The sequence below is a fragment of the Convolutriloba macropyga genome, chromosome 2 (assembly GCF_964194025.1).
Source record: "Convolutriloba macropyga chromosome 2, txConMacr16.3, whole genome shotgun sequence".
NCBI lineage: Eukaryota > Metazoa > Xenacoelomorpha > Acoela > Convolutidae > Convolutriloba > Convolutriloba macropyga.
This window is the reverse complement of record NC_134469.1, coordinates 39,941,558-39,962,094: the sequence shown is the minus strand read 5'-3', so window position 1 is coordinate 39,962,094 and position 20,537 is coordinate 39,941,558. Positions and strand designations below refer to the sequence as shown.

The following is a 20,537-nucleotide window of genomic DNA, read 5'->3' as shown; positions in this document are numbered from 1 at the left end:
AAGGCGTAAAGTTCTAAGAGAGCTGCAGAGCCACTTGCTGCACTCTAGGTTTTTCCTTGTGTCCCGCTTTTGGGAACGAACAGTCAAATGGTCAGAAGAACAATTGGTCAAGCATGCAAAAGAACACAAGACCAATGTAATTGCCACAAATATTGTTTGCAAGCAATTAATAGCACTCAAGAGAAAAACATTCAAAACAGAAGTCAAATTGTCGAAAGTGACCAAACATTCATTCCCCAAAAGGTAAATTTCAAAAACCAAATTCTCACTGTACCTTAAAAGTAAATTGGAAACAAATCACGCAAAGGGTGATTGTAAAATATTTGTTTTCCTAAATACTAAAACAACAAAAAACACTATTAATCTATTGACTTTCCGCATCCCTATAACATGCTTGCACCATGCTTTCACTATACAACCTTGCCAAAATTGATTAGAGAGAGGGTAAAAGGCGCGAAATAACAAACTTGTTGGAAACCGGAATATTAAAAAAAATAGTGGCCTCAAAGTAAGAAAAATATAATTACTCTGTTTACTACTCCAACGTTGCTGAAATCACAACTTTAATTTGACAGTTCATTGTCATCGAAAATTGGTTAAAATGTGTGAACAGATATTTCTAGAAAGATAGCACCCCAATACAATGCAAATTTTTCGGATTAAAAAAGAATAGCTTGCTATTGGAGCTAATAATAAGTGTTGAAAGTTTTTTTATTTTTTAGATAGCAACACGTGTGTCTTGAGTACAGTTCTGGATATTCGACTGAGCTTGAGTATGCTCATAATCAAGATTAGCACTGAGATCGTTCACCAAATTGAGCTCTGATTTAAATTCCAAGCGTGATACCTAGCTGCATTTCTCAAAAAGTGATCAATCCACAGTCTTAGGTAAAACAAGAAACATTGAATCATTGTAAATATTTGAAATGACGAACTTTCTCGTTCTTAAATTAGCGTTCATTTTCTTTAGCGTGTCAATTAGTGTAGTCAATTTAGAAAAGTTTTAGTACTGTAAAGATATATCTTTTTAAAAAAGTCAGTGGAGTCAAATCAGTGATTGATTTTTTGTTGATTGTACCTTATCACATTTCTAGGGCAACATATAGAGATTTTAATGAGTAGGGCAATAAGCAAACCTTCACAGTCATCGCCACTTCCACTTGCTGAGCTGTATCCATCGTTACACGAACAATTGTAGCTTCCTGGTGTATCTGTGCAACTGGAATTGCGACCACATACAACTGGATCTTCTTCACATTCATCAATATCTATTAACAATTAAAAGTTTCTTCTTTTAGTTGTGTCTGGCAAAGAGAAGCAATTTTCATTTCAAACAAGGAGGCTCGGTAATGTGCGTTCGCACATAATGTTCTGACCCCCCCCCCTCAAGCACATTCTAGATTTATTTGGCTACCAAATGAGGAAGAGACAAAAAACGTTCAAAAACATACATGTTGTCCAAAAAACCACTAATGGAATAAATAATGCCAAGTTATAGAGCCGATGAAATTTGTTGTTAATAGGACTACTAGAAAAGACAATCATACAAATCAAATAACAAACAATAATTACGACAAAAACTCGAAGTTTATACTTAAAATAATAAAAGAACATAGCTGGCAGATTGCCAGAAAATAGCCGCAATAGATTCGTAGACCGGCACTCTAAAAAACAGTAAAAAAGACAGATCAAAAAAATTCGTCTTTTCATTGAAGGCTGATATGTTATATTTTGATTTAAAATCTGTATAAGTTATGACTGCCTCTATTAGCTGATCTCAAATAACCTTCATTTAGAGTGATACACACCCATTTGACCTTATCTCTTTGAATTAAAGTAAATAAAAGTCAGTTTCAAACTGAGGAAGTCATTTTTGAGAGCGAAGTAAGTCAAGTGTGACCAAAAATTTAATCACGCGCATGAACAAAAAAAACTCGCTCCACTAAGAGCGAAAAATGACGTCACACTTGCAATTCAGTTGAAATGTATTGCATGAACGAATGAACAAAAAGTGGCTGTGACGTCATATGGTCGTAACAAAAATCATGACGACGAAATAAAAAAAACCAAGAGAAGGCCAATAATAGCCCCAGCTATCGCTGTGCGGCTATTAAAAATCAAATTAGATAAAACGCATCAGATAAATCCTAAGCAAAAAATTGGACTATACTTCTTGGGAAAATATACGGGACCTGTCCGCAAAGCGACTGGGTAAAAGAAAAGAGCAAAAACGGGCGAGGTTCGTTTTTTTTACTTGTTTGAAAATAGTAAATTTCAAAGTGATTAAAATATCAGATATTAACTTATATCAGTAAAGTATTCATTTATATCTCCAAAGAAATTAATTGGGACATGTCATTGGGACATGTAAAAGACAATCATACAAATCAAATAACAAAGAATAATTACGACAAAAACTCGAAGTTTATATTTAAAATAATAATAAAATCAAATCAGATAAAACGCATCAGAAAAATCCTAAGAAAAAAAAATTGGACTATACTTCTTGGGAAAAGATACGGGACCTGTCCGCAAAGCGACTGGGTAAGAGAAAAGAGCAAAAACGGGCGAAGTTCGTTTTCTTTCTTTTTTGAAAACAATTAATTTCAAAGTGATTAAAATTATCAGATATTAGCTGATATCAGTAAAGTATTTATTTATATCTCCATAGAAATTGATTAGGACATGTCAGTATCCAGTGAATGCCACACGACTACAAAAACACGGACAAAAATCGGCAAAGTAAAAAACTTCAAATAAAATAGAGCGAAAACAGCAGTGAAGCCGTTAAAACCATAAATTTGTCACTAAAAGCGTTAAACATGTTCAATTGCGCAATTTTCGCAAAAACTAGAGCCGCAATTATAGTTATAACTGAAGAAAAAAAGCCTACAAAGTGTTCAACATAAAAATCACAAACAATTTGTGAAAGCCGAGGAACAAATTGTTGAAACAAAACAGTTATAAGGAGTAAGTTATAGCTCACTGGAAACTGCTTTTGATTTGTAATAAAAAAGACTAAGCTACAAATCGACCCAAAAAGGATTTAAAAAACGGTGAAGCTCAAAAATCTAAATATTTAAATGTAAACATTTAAATCTAAACAAATATTTTCAAAACTTACAACAAACATTAACTTTCAACTGAAAGAAATGGGTTAACTTGCAGGATCTACAAGAACTTTAAATTACCATTTGCTCCTCACCTGACAATAAAGGGGACTTCCTTATAAAAGGACTACGCAGAAATGAAAACAAAAAGAAACGCAAAAAATGAAAAGTATCGAAAACTCGAAATTTTATGAATTTAAATGGTCGAAGTTATCAGTCAAAACAACTAAACTTAAAAATAAATATTTGAGTCAACATAGGTAGTTGAGAGTTCCTACTAGAAGGGTTAAGTTACATGATGAAAAAAGTGAGAGCAAAAAGAAGACAGTCCAAGAAATCTTTCAATTTTTTTTTTAAAAAAGTTCATTTGAAAGTCATTAAAACAGTCAGCTATAAATTGAAACCCTTAAAAAAGTATAATTATACCTCTTGGAAAAGTAATTGAGACCTGTCAATATCAGGTATTTCTTGTACAACAACAAGAAGAAGGAGAAGGACCGGCAAAGACAAAAAAAACCTCTGAATTTCTCAAGCCAGACGAGCATAAATTAATCAACAAAAATAATTAACAAAGTAAAATGCTTATTTATTCAACACTGTGAATGTTTCCAGCTATGCATTTCTTCAATTGAACCTGTAAAAAAGGCGATAATTGGACAATGAGACAAAATGAACCTATAAAGTGTGCAAAAGCAATTTTTTACGCTCAAAAGCATTTTTTTCTTAGAACGCATGGCATTTTACTTGTTCAATATAAAACGCACTTCAAGATAAAAAACTTGTTACGTACTTTAATTGATAAACCGCAGGAAATAGGTTTGAGCCTGTCTTTCCTAAGACAGCACCGGAAATTGAGATATATAAAAAAATATTGGGAAAGTTCCAAAATTCCGTGACCTTTTCTTCACATTCTTCATATTATAATATTCATATTCTTAATAGAATTTAGATAAGAAATGAAAGCGTTGTCTAATTTCACTTATGCCTCTTAAAGAGGCCAACTAGATCTATTTTTGGGGAGAGTAAGTCATTTGATTACAAAAAGCATATATGAAAGCAGAACATAAAAAGTCCGGAAACTTTTACCAAATTATTTGGTCAAAGCCATAAAAATAATGAGCTTAACTCTGAAAGTTTAAACCATATCTGTCAATAATTGGGCCCCGATTTGAAAATTTTGGCAATATTTAAAAAAAATTGTATAAATGTGGAAATAATTTAAAGAAGTCAGCGCCTCAAAAAAAGTCCTGAATTTTTTTAAGGTAAGCATCCATGGTGAGATCAAGATCAGCACTGATATTGCCTGGCGTCTAATCTAAAATTAATTGATCAAATGATTGCGAAAGAGTTAAATTTTTAACCGCGGTTTACAGTATAACAAAAATAAATGATGCATCATTTTGTGTAATAATCGAATTTGATTTTGCAAAAACTGGCAAAATTATAATTCAAGAAGGCTCTTGGGAGTACAACTAGTTCTCTTATTGAGTTAACAAAGAATATTTCCGCAGTTTTTAGGTGTCTACATCCAGCAAAAATTAAAGGGCTAAAAAGCATATTTGTTTTCATTTTTGTTCGAGAGAAGTCTGAATTTTTTAAAATTTAGCATTAATTCTAGCCAAAAAACTGGGATCGAACAAATCAGCAACCATCCTCTATCTATAAAAACAAAACCAATAATAACACAACCGTTAAAAATTTGAACATATTTCAGCCCAATTGATAAAAGTTGGGACACAAATTACGGAAAATTTGAACGAACGCAACGTAATTCGGCCGATTATTTACAGAAATTTAAAACTCGATAACTCCTTGTAGAAAAGAAAATTAATTTTTTTATAATCCCTTATTCTACGCTGAAGGGGCTTTCTAATCATACCACATAAAACTCTCTAGGATGATTTTATCGATCGGCGAAAATTGACTGAACCAAAAAACCCATTTGAGTTTATAATTCCTCCCCGGGGTCGGAACAATAAAGCTCTAGCCGCTTGAAGCATTGTTTATTTGATCTTTGCGCTATCCTGGAACAGTAATTCATTGCCAAAAAAGCGTTTTTCAACAATTCAATTGCAATGAACGGATACAAAAATGCAATTTAACTACGATACTATTTTGTCTATTTGGCAGAAAAAAAAAATTTCATAGAAAATAACAACTGAAATGAAAATGGAAAAAACTTGCTAAAGATATAAAAGAATATGAAAAGTTCAGTTTATGTCATCAACATCATTTAAGAACTAACAGTTAAATTGCCAAACTTTGAAGATGTATACATTCAAGTTATAGTGTTTGCGACTTTTTTCTAGCAATGAAAAGACTGCTTCAAAACCTATTTCAGTGTTTTTTAAACATTTATACGCTTAAAAACCAAATAAAAAGCAAAAGGTATTAAACGAAAAATTGCATTATACTGATTATGAAAAAAAGGAGGATCGAAATGTGCGTCCCCACATAAAGTTCCATCGCATTTTTTTGCTAAGTACTTTATAATCAATTGTGAAAGCCATTTTGCAAACAATTTTCACATACACAGAGATGTAAATTTTGTAAGATTCTGCATAAATTTCTTGTTTTACAAAACTTTCAAGAAAAATAACAACTGTTCTACTTGGGGGTTTAACGAAATATTATTTTCACAACTATCAAAAGAGTAATGTTTCGAAAAGATTGATAGTTTTTTTCGAGGGAAAGCTTGAACATTTTTCTTCGATACCACAAAAAATTTTATTGGCTAATTTTACTCAAATTCTCAACGGAAAAAAAATTCATTTCATTGCACGAAACGATAATCTTTTCCAGTTGAGAATTTGAGTAAAATTAGCCTATAAAATCTTTTGTGGTATCGAAGAAAAATGTTCAAGCTTTCCCTCGAAAAAAACTATCAATCTTTTCGAAACCTTAATCTTTTGATAGTTGTGAAAATAATATTTCGTTAAACCCCCAAGAAGAACAGTTGATAATTTTCTTAAAAGTTTTGAAAAAACAAAAAAATTATGCAAAATCTTACAAAATGGCTCATAGAGCAAAACTTTACCTCGAAACTTTCTGTAGTTAAGCGGGAAAAAATCGAATAACGTCTAAGAAATCGGTTTGCTGTATCTTAAGAAAAAGAAAAACATTTATCGTATAAAATATTTATCGCTAATCAGGAGAAAATTTAACCGTAATCTCTTTTTGTTACCTTTAAGCATTTGGTTTTAAGTTTAATTTCATTTGCTAGAACCTAAGCTGTTTAGAATAGTTGGACACTTTGTATAGCAGTCAGTAACCAGTATGGAGAGAATAAGTACTTCTAAAAATCAGCTATTTCAGTCACACTATTGTTTTGCTCAGCTTTTTGCAATCGAAAAGAGGAGATTAAAATTTTATTTCAGTTTCGAGGACTGGAGACTAGCGCAACTGAGAATTTTCTTTTTCCCCTAAGTTTTCAATTGATGAAAATCAACTTATAGCCATGATAAACTAATAAATTTGTGCCAAAAGACAATAACTTGATTTTCTTATAAAATCATGTTAAAAACAAACCAATTTTCCACTAAATAAATTTCTATAAGTTTTCATCAAAACTGAATAGATTCTCGAAACATTAAAACTAATGCGCATAAGCATTTTGAAAGCGAAATTATATAACCTGATAAAACGAAAAATCTCTTAATAAAAAAGTTAATAAAAAAGACGTTGCTCAAATTAACTAAAAAAATTTAAGCATTCAAAACTGTTTAAAACACCAAATAAATTACAATCGCTTGTAAAAAATGCATAACTGAATCTTAAATTGTCTTGATTGATAACAAGGAGGTTCGGTAATGTGCGATCGCACATAAAGTTCCGACCCCGCTCATTCACAATTTTGGCATAATTGTCTACCAAATGAGGACAGATAGAAAAACACAAAAATTCAAGTATTTTTCAAAAAACTGCTGCATGAACGAAGAGATAGTCTCCAAAGCAAATAACTCAGTGGAGTAAAAAATGATGCATTAGATTGATGAGATATGCCGATATTAAGAAAGCGAGTAAAGACGAACGGCAAGATCAAACAACAACAACAAACATTAATTACATCAAAAAATTTATGTCCGTTTTGAAAACAAAACTTAATAACAAAGTCAAAATAGCGTCAGATAGAACTGAAAATAAACAAAAAAAACTTGTAATTCACCAGAAAAAAATGGTTATTCACCAGTTCATAATAAAGCTTGGTAACACTTAGAAAAAAAAGAACAGAAACTAAAGTTAGAAAATTCGCTGAATTAAAAAAAAAACAATTATTTTTAAAGTAATGAAAACCATTAGTAATCAGCTGAAATATCTCATAGGTTTACAATTACCAATGCTTCCATAGAAAGGAATTAAAACTCTTGGTATTAAATTTTTTATGCAGTTACAAAAAGAACAACAAATAGACAACAAACTAAAAATCAATTAAAACTTGCCATAAAATGCTTTGGAAGCCGTAAAGCCATACTTTGGCCCCCAAAATATGTTCGATTGCACCTTCTTCGAACACCGATACTGTATTATCTGGCCCCTCATTAATAAAAATAAGCAACAATCAGACAAAAAAGAAAAAAATGCAAAATTAAGTAATACTTGTTTTCTTTCGAAAAAAAATTTATTTCCAAAGACATGAAAGCCATTAATTACAAAATGAAAAAGTTGAATAGGTTCGTCCATTCTTCCAAAGGAAGCCCTCGAGACCTGCAATTATCACCAATTTGTCTCACGTCTACAAGAACGTCAAATATGACAAAATTAAAAAAATTAATTTACCTTTTTTATTTGTTAAAAACCCGTGTCGAAGCCAGTAAATTCATAACGAATTCATTAAAAACGTTAGATTTTGTGACACCCGTCCCTTTTGACACCTTCCCTTGGCAACAATTAGGTCATATTTGCCCTAAAATTAACAGGACTGTGTAACAAACATACAATAAAAGGAACAAAATTGCGAAATTAAAGTGTTTATTTTTATTTTAGAAAACCATTGTTTTCGAAGTTATGAAAGCCATCATCTATCTTCCAATATCAGAAAATCGGCTCACCTATTCTTTCATAAAAAGCCAGTCAAACCGGGTCATTGCACAGGAAATCAATATGACTAAAAAGACAAAGTCAAAACGACAGTTAAAGACAAAATTAAAAAATTCAATTAAATTATTCGAGAAAGTACTGTCGAAGCGGTAAAGAACCACAATCTATATCGTTAAGGATTAAAATAATATCAATTGTGCGTTATTTTGAACGCGCGAAAAATCTGATATACGAACTGCCAATAACGTGATAATTTGACAAAACTAGAAAACATGAAAAATGGGCAAATACCTAAAATAAAAAAAAAATGTGAAATCTAGTAGTATCAAAGCCAGATACCATAATTTAAGGCGTAAAACCGCAATAAAGACTAATTTTGATTTCAGCAGAAAGAAGGAGCACTCTTTGACTACTGACACTAAGCTATAAGTTGACCAAATTAAGAGAAAAATTGAGGCAAATTCAACAAGCCGTTTTTTTTTTTAAATCAAATATTTTAAAAGTCAAAACGACTATAAGCATTCAAGCAATCAACTAGATTATTTAATATGGAGCAAATTAGGAAGCCAATAGGACCTATCACTAGTGAGCTTTGATTTGAAATGTTCTGTTATTTAATTAGTATAAAAAAGATCGAATTTTTTATTAAAAAAAAACCGACTGATGACAATCCGAACTTTTTTTGGATTGTAACGGACCAAGACGGAAGTGGAAGTAGAATTATCCCCCTTTTCAGTCTACAAAGATTGTGTTAGTGGTGTTTGGGTGTGCACTTCCTGTAAATTTAAACATACCCGGCAGATTGCCGGAAAATAGCCGCCGTTGATTCCAATAAGCATGATTGGGATTGAAATAACAGAAGATATTGGAAAAAAAAAGATTTTTGTACAAAAACATTTTTCTAAGTCCGATTTATTTTGATGGCATTTCGTAGTTGAACATACTTCTGTTTTTTAGAGAGAGGCTACAGGGGCTACTATCAATAACAATAAGCATTAGAGAGAGGTAACTAATACTTATAGGACCGACGTTCAAATAGCGGGCATCTAAAATTGGGCTTTATGGGTTTATCCCGTTTCTATTTCTGACTTCAATTTTTATACTGACTCTGTTCATTTTGAATTGCTTTGCTGAGCAACTGATGTTCAAAGTAACTTTTAGCAGAATGAGAGAAGAGAGAAACTAGCCTAGAGAAGTCAAAAAGATTTCACGCAAAATGTTAAAAAGGCGGCAAAATGAGGTAGAGCGAAACATTTTTTTATTCGACGAAGTAAAAAAACATAGCAGGACAAGTCCTGAACTACAATCCAAGTAATTGAATGAAAGACAGACCTAATGAACCTGACCAGCAGATCAATTGAGCAATCCCAGCCAACAAGACAAAATCTCAAAAGTTGAGAAACTAAAATAATCAAACAAACTAACCAAAGAACGATCATTGCTAAAACCCTTGAAGCTTTTAATTTGAAGGCCATATATGACTCATTTCAAAATAATCATTAACTCACGCAAAAACCTTGAAAGAGATGAATCTGCCACTAAAAGTAGATAAACTGGACAAAATATGACAACTGCATCAAGGAACTGAGAAAAGAAAATTTAAAGAAAATTTCCAAAAATAAGGCTACAAAGGTCAAAACATTTTTTGACTCTGTTTTGTAAACCGTCTACAACATTTAAAAAGTTGTAATTTAATTTCGTTGGCCAGTAAAGATAGTTAAACTCAGAGAATGACGAAAAAATCGAAAAAAATTTGAAAACAATCAAAAATTTTAAATTGCAAGATTTATTTAAAAAATTCCCTACAATTGCAAAATTAAAAAATTGGAAACTATTTTATTGCCCCTAGACAATATGTAGTAACATACTAGCAAACCCTATAGGAGGTTCCCTGGCCACTGAAAAAAATTTTCAAAAATTTAAAGAAAAAAATTGCAACTTTATCAAAAAATTGGTCAAAGATATTAAAATATTGAATACCATTCCATGGCCAAAAAATATTTTTAGTAAACTGTTAGCAAACCCTGGGGCTGGAAAACTTGAATAATGACAATAAATGTCAAAAAATTTGAAACCAAGTTTGATTTAAAAAAATTGGTAAAATTCATGAAGTTAAAATGTTTAAAACCACTTCATTACCACAAGAAACTATGCAATAACCTATTATTAAACCCCAGAGGAGCTTTTTTGACATCAAAGTCCGAAACAACTCAAAAAAATGACAAAAATTTTCAAACAATTTGAAAAAATTAGTATAAATCACCGTGTTTATGTTTGGAGTAGCAATAGATATAGCGCTTAAACTGGCCGTAAATAGCAATTTTGTCTTGCAAAGGACCTTTATCAACTTTAATAAACCTCAATTTCAGACTGGTTTGAAAAAACATCCAAAAAATGACAAAAAAGTGCTAAATATTTCATTTTTTTAGGCTCAAACTCCCAAAAATGACTTTCTAACCTTGAATTACGGCCTTCCCAGTAGCTTCACCACTCTGAGTACTTGAGGGACTACTAAACGCGGGCCTCTAATGAAACTTGATGCCCGCTGAGCTTTACCTGTTTATCCCGTTTTAAAAGCTCAAAGTCATGAAAACAGGTGTGAAAACATCTTACAAAAATAAAAAAAAAGACAGAGCACCAATACAATCCAATTCTTGGATTGTAAAAAATAGGAGCGCTATAATAGCCGGCTGAGAAGATGAGGGCGGCTATTAATCAGAGTGGACTAAAGAAACTTATTTCGTGCTGTTTTTGATGAAAAAGTCTGAATTTTGTGAAATACCTAGCGGGAATTTGTGACAAAAAAATTTCATTGAAATAGCCGAGAATATATTCTGTCTTTAAACGTAAAATCAACCACGATTTCTTGAAAAATTTTACTAAATTTTATCAAAATTGGCGAAATTTTAGTCAAAAATTCCGAGAAAGGTGAATGAAATCAACGGAATTCACTCTAATTTTTCGAAAGTTTAAACCTCGATATCGCCCTGTAAAACAAGAAAATAAAAAAAATCTTTTTAATTCTATATACTACGCTGGACAAGCTTTCTAATGATACCAGTCTCAACTCTCTACGATGAATATATCGATCGGCCAAAATTGACTGAACAAAAAAACCCATTTGAGTATATAGTTCCTCCCCCCCCCCCCCTCAAGAGGGGTCGGAACAATAAAAAGTCTTGATAGCTCAATTTAATCACTCAAAACTACTAAATAGAGATCGATAGTCGCGAATACGCCTTTGAACGAGAGTGAAATGTTCGGACAAATTCTCTGGTACTAACTGATGCAGTTCAGTGTTTCATTATCTGTGCTCGCATAACCATCCGAACATAGACAGTAGAAAGAGCCATTGGTATTGAAGCAGTCCTCATTTGCACCACACGGGGTAGAGTCAGATGTACATTCATTCACATCTAAATATATGCAACACATTAGGCTACCCTGAAATATATTTCACTATATAGTGACTTTTAATTAGGAAGTTGTTATATTTTTACTTCAAATCTTAATGCACAGATTTACGCAGAATACTGTTTAAAATATCCCTTAGATTACTGAGACCTCGGATTACCCTGAAACTGGTAATGATTCTAACTACATGTAGCAGAGCACCTGAGTGCTGAAGTTCAAATATCCGAGACACTAAAAATTAGCGCACTTCTGGGTTGCAAACAGGTTTTTGGGAGAAGGGTAGCCAACACTAAACATTCCCCGTGTGAAACATACTTACAAAATCAGCTGATCAAAACGTGGTGCCCTATATGGGAATTCCAGTCAGTGTTTTTAACTTTTAAACTGGAAGTTGAAAAAAAACAAAAAAAAAACAGCTTTCCACCGCAAAATTTGTTTGATGGAAGCGCCATCCGCAAAATTTCGCGTAATTAGATTTCACATGAATTAAGACCGCATTTCGCGCTTTTACGGACTCGAAGCGATAATCAATTTTGAATGAAGCAGCATTTACTTTTAAATGAATACTCCTAAAATAGCCCCAAAAAATTACCAAATTTTTTGACGAAGTAGCGCCGAATATTTCGCAAAGCAAGGGAACAAAAATCCACAAACATAAAAGCTTAAGATAAGAAAGACGGGAACAAACAAATTTCCCTACACTATCTTGTTCGGCGAAACTATAGGTTTCTCCTAGATCCTGCCAATGACGGTTATTGTACAAAATCTTGCAAGATGACGGTTATTTTGTAAGGTTCCTCCGAGAGATCTTGCAAAATGAGTGATTGCTTCTATCATTCAGCGGTCTGCAGTTATTGCGTATAATATAATCAGAAGAACCCGTGCCTCAGCAAATTTTAATTTGTTTGTAATAAATTCGGTTGAAAATGATTTCTTGTTTAGAGATTATTCCCAAAGAACATTAAAAGTTACGCAGCAATCGCTTTCCATTAAAACACTACTTTAAACTTGTCATCTTTCAGTTGTTCTGTGTGATAAGATTTGTGCCTATATAAATCTCAGTCATCTATTGTTTTTACCACGACTCGAGTGGATTTTGTTGACGTGGTAAAAGATTAGAAACTATGTCATTTTGTCATTAAAAATTTCCATGGAGTCAACCTATACTACCCTTCAAGAGCTAAGTTATTTCAAAACTAACATTTTTGACTCAATTAATTTGTATGTTGTAATTCGTATTTTGTATGTGGAAGAGTTACAAAACCACATATACCATCAATTTATTAACCAAGTCAAGAGAAAAGCTCATCCTCACTATGGGCGCCTACACACACCTGAACAATCATTGTGGATTCCACTGTTTGATTCGTATCCTTCATCGCAAGAGCAATTGTAATTTCCAGGTAAATCTGTACACGAGGAGTTATCACCACAGATGTTGGGCTCAAGTGCACATTCATTCACATCTGTCAAATAAATTTCGCATTTACATCAGCAATAACACATCTGTGGTACTCGTCAACTCAGTACGAAGCAATTAAACAGTTTAGAGCTTAGATTTGATCAACTCCGTTATTTCGCCATAGTGCTCTGCTGTTAAATCGAAACAAATTGAGTTATAAACACCTTCATGTTGCTTTACTGTCAACTTAAGACCGGAAGTATAGGATAAACAGAACAGCGTCGTCTATGCCAGATAAGCTAAACTCAGGTAGCGCGATCGAAACTCTCTCAAGACTGAGCTCAGCCGCACCGGACCCCTCTACACAGCCCAAGTTCATCTAGCCCACACATATCTTGATTTCGCGGACATCATCTTGAGATTTCGCTTGTTATTACCACTGGTTGGTAAATTTTTGCAAATAATTATACTACATATTTTAAGCAAGTGAAGGTACAGTGAAAATGGACCAGTACTCGATTCGAGCAGTGCACCTTTACCTGTCTCACTCTTTGATAAGCTTTTCATTTCTGAAGCGCATTACGCCGCAAAACGTACATTTGACCTTTTTGGCGGAAATTGGCCGCATCGGCGCCAAATGTGACAATGCCTTGTCACATTTGACCACAATTCATGTCACTGCTTTCCACGGTCTTTTTCGCATTCAACTAGCCTCCAGCTAGAGTTCTTGATTTTATTAATAAAGATCTAAGACATATTTCAGAAACTAATTTTGTTAATTACCATATGATTACGTTCAAGTCAGCGATTTGCCTTTTTATTCCGCAATTAGTAGAATGAAGAACTTCTGTCTAGTTAAAAATCAATTAGGCTTTACTTGATGTTTCCTTAATTGGCATTTTGTTAGCAGTTTTCGTTCGACGATAGCTCAAAACAAAAATTCGTGGACAGATGTGACGGATAATTTCAATTTTTCTCAAATTTGAAATAAATTTGCCTTACTGTTTACTGTTTTCCACCTATCTCTAACCTAAAAACATGCGCAGTACAAAAACCGACAAAATCAATCAAAGTTGCTTTTTTATGTGTACGTTTTGTAGCGTAATGCACATCGTAAGGAATTGAGAAACTCGTACCAAAAATGATGAGCAAATCGTTTGATACAGCTTGACAAGGTGATGATAAAACAAGAATACGGTTTACGAAACAAGTGAAAAAAACCAATACCTAATTAAAATCTATGAATGAAAAATTGAGCAAGGATCTATGAAAACCGAAGAACATGCATGAATAGGACTACAATTGACCTTAATCCAGTTCATCTAGATCAAGTTCAACCTTGATGGCAGGAGAAATTTTTCCAAATGAGACCATGTTGCTAGGGATTTCCGGATTTAGTCGGTTAAATGTCCAAAAAACTAAGAAATTGAGTTAACTAAATTTCAACATGAAAGATTGCTTGGTGTGTTTTTAGTAGACATACAAAATACCTAAATCCTTATAGATTGTTTGGTATGCTTATTGTACTCCAAAAAGGGCTTCAATTTTTCGTAATTAAACTATCTATTGTCAGATTTCCCGATATTTTTGATCATATTCAGGGCCGTGATAAATCTTGTGTAACTTTATTGCTGTTACAACTCTACTTAGTGGGGGGGGGGTTAAACTCCGAAGATAGATTCATACTCAACTTTTTGCTGCCTAACAGTAAGCTTTATGCACAAAAAAATGGGTAGTATCCTTATTAACCGCCAATTTTTGGATATCTTAGTCGGAGTAATGTTGAAATTAGTATTATTGTTTAGCTATATTAATTAGATTTTTAATGCATTTACCTGACAAATTCCGCATTTAAAGTATCTTTGTATTGAAACACCGATCAGGATTAGCAGGCGGGTTTGGTGTGGCACACAGTTGGTCATCTTAGTCTAATTTAGCGATAATTTAGTCAACAGGCCGACAAATTGGGACCAAATGAAACAAAGGTAGCTAAATTTGCTCAATTTTGTGCAAAGAAATATTAAAATCTACAGAAGTATTTTATTAAGGTAAAAAGAGGGCTATTGGAGGATCTATAATTATGTCGAACAGATGGTTTTAGCTTCACTTTTAATACAGATGGTTTTAATACAAATGACTTTTTTGTTAGAAACTATACCACGTATAAATTTGTGCACATTTTGCTGATTAAGGTTTTCTCATTCGTCGAAAAGATTTTAGACGTTAATTTTTTAATTTTTTTTGGAAAAAAAAACTTTTGTCTACCGAATTAATTGCCAAATTTTGGCATTTTCAAAACAAAACCAACTAACGCCGGGCAAATAACTCTCAAATGACGGGCGCTGCTTTGGCTTGCGTAGTAGCCAGTAGGGGCTTAGGGATACTAGAACTAAGGTGGGGTTGGAAGGGGGTCAAGTTTTGGGGGAGAGGGTGGGTCAAGCAATGGGGGATAGGGTTGCGGGAGAGCTGAACGAGAGGGTCCGAATGGACAGGTTGTCGGGGGATAGCAGAAGAGAGTGACTGAGGGGAAAATTTTATAGACTAAGAACCGCCCTTCACACCCTGAAATTGTCTCCTCAAAACAGTATTGGCGAAACACATACTTGGAGAATAGTAAAGCGTAAGGCTATAAGAGAGCTGCTGGGCCACTTTATGTCTTCCGAGCGCTACCTGTTTATCCCATTTCTGAGGACAAAAGTCAAATGGGTCAGAAAAAACATCAGCCAAAGAAAATATCGCATTAAAAAGGACCAAAGGACTAATTTAATTGGTTCAAACTTTGTTTGAGAGCAACAAAAAGTTCGCTTTTCTCAGTAAGCAATGACTTTTACTTGAAATAATTTTTGTCAATGACACTAGCTGAGCAAATATTTTAGCAAACAGGAGAAATAAACCGTCAAATATGGCCAACATGTACCGCAAAAAGAACAGGCTAAAGATTTTGGATAAATTTGTGCTGAGTTAGTCTGATAAGTCTTTGCTGCTAAAAATTTCAATGCCTGCAACGGAGTTATGGTAAGCTGTTGCTAAGGTAAAATTTTACCTTAATCTTGTTAAGCTAAAAACATAGCCAGCAGATTGCAGGAAAATAGCCGCGATAGACGCTTGGGGCTTTCCATGAATTGAAACAACTAAAGAGATTAGATAGACAGATCGACCACCAGTCCTTTAATAGGCCACTAGACGTTTTTGGTTAGCTTTGGACTGTAAATTTTATGTGAAACATAAGCTCTATAAGGAGAAAGCCCTAATAGGGCTTTTCAAAATTAGGATCTTTTCCGTTTGTGCTCCCTCAGCTCAGTGGGCGCATATTATTTGCACCCATCAGATGTACATGCAGTATATTTTACGTAATGACCTACTATGTAATGCCACCTACTCTGTAACTGGGGGGCTCATAACGTACTGGGGGCACAAACGGAGAAGATCCCAAAATTAATATTCGAAATCAAAAACTCAAGACTCTAATAATCAAGAATTAGGTCATATATGTTGGCACTTCTTAGATGCACAAAATTGACCTTTAAAAAGTAATTGTTCAAAGAATTTAAACTTCCGTAAGGGAGTTCAGAAGTCAATTTTTAGTGAGTTAAGTCATTGAAAAAGTCAATTCCAAGAAATCAGGGTAAGATGAATCAAAAATCTGTTATACCAAGTAAAAAAACATAGCAGGACAAGTCCTGACGTACAATTCAAAGAATTTTCTTTGACTAAACAGAAAAATAGACCACGAACGGACTATGAATGGATTGGGAAAACCATTTAGAAAAAAGTTCGATCCAAAAAAATCAAAAAAACTGAAAAAATCAAAGTTAAATTGCCGCATGTGAACAAAAAACCACTAGCAAGAAAGCGAGTTTTTGTCCAAACACCGTTTTCTCACTCTAATTTAATTTAAGAGCAAAAAAATTTAATTTCACGCCGCCAAACCACTCGCTTTTTCACTCCACTTGCAAAATCACTACTCCAATTTGACTTCAAAAATCATGAAAAAGTGTAAACAGATATTAAAAAAAGACAGCGCCCCAATACAATTCAAATTCTTTGAATTGTAAAAAAAATTAGGAGCGCTATAATAGCCATCTGGAATTGAAGACGCGGCTATTAATTACCTGAAATTACCTTAAATTTTTTTGCTCTGTCCTCGGGTTCTTGAATCCAGTTTTCTGGCTCATGCATAATCAAAACTACCTTGCAAGACCATAGAAAGCAGTGTTTGTATCACTTCAACTCACTTTGCGTTCTAATTGGGGCAACAATATTGAAAAATTTTAATTTGTAAAAGTCTATAAAACATACCCGGCAGATTGCCGGAAAATAGCCGCCGTTGATTCCAATAAGCATGATTGGGTTGAAAGAACAGAAGATATTGAAAAAAAAAGATTTTTGTACAAAAACATTTTTTTAAGTCCGACTTATTTTGATGGCATCTCGTAGTTGAACATACTTCTGTTTCTTAGAGAGAGGCTACAGGGGCTACAACCAATACCAATGAGCATTAGAGATGGTAACTAATACTTATAGGAACGGCGCTCAAATAGCGGGCATCTAAAATAGGGCTTTATGGGTTTATCCCGTTTCTATTTCTGACTTCAATTTTTATACTGACTCTGTTCATTTTGAATTGCTTTGATAAGCAACTGATGTTCAAAATCATTTTTAGCAGAATGAGAGAAGAGAGAAACTAGCCTAGAGAAGTCAAAAGGATATCACGCAAAATGTTGAAAAAGCGGCAAAATGAGGTAAAGCGAAACATTTTTTTATTTGACGAAGTAAAAAAACATAGCAGGACAAGTCCTGACGTACAATTCAAAGAATTTCCATTGACTAAACAGAAAAACTAGACTTAAAATGGACTATGAGTGAATTGAGAAAACCATTTTAAAAAAAATCAGATCAAAAAAATAAGAAAAAAAAACAGAAAATCAATGTCAAAATGCCGCATGTGAACAAAAAAACCACTAGCGAGAATTTAAAATTTAATTCAAACAAAAAATTAGGTCTAGAATGAGCTGTGAATGGATTGGGAAAACCATTTAGAAAAAAGCTGATCCAAAAAATCGAAAAAAAACAGTAAAAATCAGAGTGAAATTGCCGCATGTGAACAAAAAACCACTACCGAGAAACCGAATTTTTGTTCAAACACCGTTTTCTCACTCTACATTAAAATTAGAGCGAAAAAAATTCACGCCGCAAAACCACTCGCTTTTTCGCTCCATTTCCTGAGTCGGCGTGACCAAAATCACTACTCCAATTTGACTTCAAAAATCATGAAAATGTGTGAACAGATCTTAAAAAAAAACATAGCAGGACAAGTCCTGACGTACAATTCAAAGAATTTTTATTGACTAAACAGAAAAACTAGACCTAGAATGGACTATGAGTGAATTGAGAAAACCATTTTAAAAAAATCAGATCAAAAAATAAGAAAAAAAAAACAAAAAATCAATGTCAAAATGCCGCATGTGAGCAAAAAAACCACTAGCGAGAAATGAAAATTTAATTCAAACAAAAAACTCGGCCTAGAATGAGCTGTGAATAAATTGGGAAAACCATTTAGAAAAAAATCCGATCCAAAAAATCGAGAAAACAGTAAAAATCAGAGTGAAATTGCCGCATGTGAACAAAAAACCACTACCGAGAAACCGAATTTTTGTTCAAACACCATTTTCGCACTCTACTTTAAAATTAGAGCAAAAAAAATTCACGCCGCAAAACCACTCGCTTTTTCGCTTTATTTCCTGTTTCGGCGTGACCAAAATCTCTACTCCAATTTGACTTCAAAAATCATGAAAATGTGTGAACAGATCTTAAAAAAAAAACATAGCCGGAAGAATTCTGGAAACGACTCGAAGTAGAAATTTAACTATTCTCACTTATCAAATGCATCACCAGCATATTACCAATCAAGAGACAGTGTAACCAATTCACAAAGAAAAGTCTGGAGAAGTGGAAACTTGACAAAGGACAAAATCAAAAAAAAAATATTCTCTAAAAATCCAAACAAAATTCTCCACAAAAAGATAACATGCAGCTTCCCATCCATAACTCGTAGAAACCAATTAGTTATATATTTGGTTAGATCAATCGCCCACCTAGTACTTGCAGAAACGTTAAACAACAAACTAAAAAAAGACTAGGAAAAACTCTTTAACGAATTAGAGTTTGGTATAATTTGTTTGAAAACTGCCCTGCTAAGCCTTCAAGTGCAAATTCATTGTATCGAAACGTACAAAAATGCTCCTTATTGAGAAAAAGTTACCAACAAAAATCATTAGATTAGGAGAAATAGGCAAAAAACTTAGAAAAAAGACAAAAAAAGGCCAAAATTTGCTCTGAATTACTCGATTCTCTTTAACAAAAACAACTCGAAACTAATATCAATTAAAATGAGAGACATCCAAAAGAGCTACAAAAACTGACTTCCACTAGAAAACTCCCCAAATCTATCAAAGTTTGAGGAAGAATAGAAACGACATTTAAAACCGAATTGAACAAAAAAACGAGAAAAAGTAAGGTGTTTTTTTTAAAATTTTACAAGAAAAAATAAAGCGAAATAAAGTTACTTTGAGCAAATAGAGCAATGAAATGCTCGCGAAATAAAATTGTTTTAAAAAAAGGACTTCTCCAATACTCCTCTTCGAGTCGTAAAAAAAGACAGCGCCCCAATACAATTCAAATTCTTTGAATTGTAAAAAAAATAGGAGCGCTATAATAGCCGGCTGAGAAGATGAGGGCGGCTATTAACAAGAGAGGGTAAAGTGGATCAGAGGTGCTTCTCGATATAGTATATACATAGATTTGTTTCATTATACAATGACCGAAAATAGGTCCCAAGAAACCTACAATCCTATTTATAAGTTCAGGTGGTACCACCTTATCTTTTCAGGTAATTTTCAGGTAATGTGTCGAGGTAAGTTAAGGCAAAACTACCCGAACGTTTAAGTTATTGTGCTTTTCCAGGTAAAATTACCTGAACTTTATTTAGTGTGCAATAGACAGAAAATAGGGAGCAACAGAACTTTGGGGACCTAGAAAGAGAAAAAGAAACTTGGATTAAATGGGCCAAAGCCGCAAACCGCAAAATTTTTATCTCTTTTCAGCAAAAGAGCAAGGCTGCTAATGAAAAGAACAACTGAAATGTGGAATAATGTGAAAACGGCAGCTGGAAGCAGGCCGGTTCCAGCCTAATGCTTTCCCACTGTAATTAAGCAGAAACAATTTATTATTATTATAGTGGATTAATTTTTCGGTTCTTACTGGTACAATTTAGAGTTGAATTCTCTAGGCTTTGGTATCCATCTGAGCACTGGCAGTCGAAGGAGCCATCATTGTTGAAACAATCTTCATTCAATTTGCATGGGAAAGGCAAATCAATGCACTCGTCAGTATCTGGAAAGGACAGTTTATAAACTCAATCGTGATCTAATATTAATCGAATTTACTCTAATGCTTGGTTCTTAAAGAGACATTTAATGACGTAGGGATTTAAATTAACGAAGTTTAAATCCAATCCCAAAAAGATCACCGTCATAGTCGAGGGGTTGACCGCAAGAAAGTTCCAAAAAAGTCGA

At 33.4% G+C, this 20,537-nt stretch overlaps 1 protein-coding gene across 1 annotated transcript in view; it reads right to left on the bottom strand.

Annotated features, from left to right (window-relative positions):
* Positions 1–20,537, bottom strand: part of LOC142334901 (uncharacterized) — a 235,711-nt gene that overhangs the window by 41,716 nt on the left and 173,458 nt on the right. Inside the window, exons 30-33 of the mRNA XM_075383229.1 lie at positions 20,224–20,355; positions 12,896–13,027; positions 11,432–11,563; positions 1,137–1,268 (exon numbers count right to left, since the gene is read on the bottom strand). Of these exons, the coding sequence (XP_075239344.1) occupies positions 1,137–1,268; positions 11,432–11,563; positions 12,896–13,027; positions 20,224–20,355 (528 nt within the window). The remainder of the gene's footprint in view (positions 1–1,136; positions 1,269–11,431; positions 11,564–12,895; positions 13,028–20,223; positions 20,356–20,537) is intronic.